At 75.7% G+C, this 760-nt stretch overlaps 1 protein-coding gene across 1 annotated transcript; it reads left to right on the plus strand.

The window, feature by feature from the left end:
* The first annotated feature begins 6 nt into the window (after positions 1-6).
* FAM229A (family with sequence similarity 229 member A) lies at positions 7-754 on the plus strand. The gene is made up of 2 exons (XM_006777379.2): positions 7-338; positions 420-754. Exons 1-2 carry the CDS (start codon positions 202-204, stop codon positions 568-570), a joined length of 288 nt encoding a protein of 95 aa, XP_006777442.1. The 5' UTR covers positions 7-201; the 3' UTR covers positions 571-754.
* Positions 755-760: the final 6 nt, after the last annotated feature.

Below are 760 nucleotides of genomic sequence, written 5' to 3' on the forward strand. Positions count from 1 at the left end.
GCCGGGCTCCGTCCTGGACGCCACCGGGTGCTGGAGCCGCCGGCGCCCCCATCGGGCCGCTGGGGGTCTGCGCCACCCAGGCTCCGGGCGCCATGGCAGGAACCCACCGGCTTCCTGCTCGCGGTGGGTGTCGGGCGGCGGGAGGGGTCCCCGGCGGGAGGAACGGGTTCTGTGAGGTCAGCACGCCCGGCCCGGGTCACAATGCAGCCCTCCCCCTCGACGCCCGTGTCCGCACGCGCCGCAGACACCTGCCCGGCTCCGCCTGGACCGGAGCGTCCTTCCGCGGCCGGGGCTCAGGCAGCTGCGTCCAGCCTGGGACTGGCCTCGGCCCCCAGCAGGTGAGGGGCGGCCCGGGGCGCGGACGCGGGGAGGGAGCGCCCGGCGGTCCGCACGCGTCCTGACCGGCCCTCCCCGTGCAGAGCGACCCGGGGCCTGGACATGAGTGCCCAGGAGCCCCCTCAGGGTCGGAGATTTCCCATTGAGGCCGGAGACTCCCCTGGCCTTGCCGCCACCCCCGAGTCCCAGGACAACCCAGAGCCGGTCGCTACGGAGCACAACCGGGTCAGGTGAGCCGGCGCCCTCCCCGCGGCCCCCCCTGCGCTCTCGGGTCGTCCCTGTCCCGGCGGGTCTTGAGCAAAAAGCCATCCCCAGACCGCCGCCCAGGTAAGGGCCCCACGTCCACGCCCAACCCCGGAGACCCAGTGCACCCCGCGGGTGGGTCCCCAACAGCGCCCCCTGTCGCACTGCTCCCCTCAGGCCG

Source organism: Myotis davidii, unplaced genomic scaffold (genome assembly GCF_000327345.1).
Source record: "Myotis davidii unplaced genomic scaffold, ASM32734v1 scaffold88, whole genome shotgun sequence".
Taxonomy (NCBI): domain Eukaryota; kingdom Metazoa; phylum Chordata; class Mammalia; order Chiroptera; family Vespertilionidae; genus Myotis; species Myotis davidii.

What these genes read in the sequence shown, in the direction of transcription:
- FAM229A (XM_006777379.2), top strand. Translation starts at nt 202, where the DNA reads ATGCAGCCCTCCCCCTCGACGCCCGTGTCCGCACGCGCCGCAGACACC. An exon ending in CTGGCCTCGGCCCCCAGCAG is followed by an intron (nt 339 to 419) that starts GTGAGGGGCGGC and finishes CTCCCCGTGCAG; the next exon opens with AGCGACCCGGGGCCTGGACA.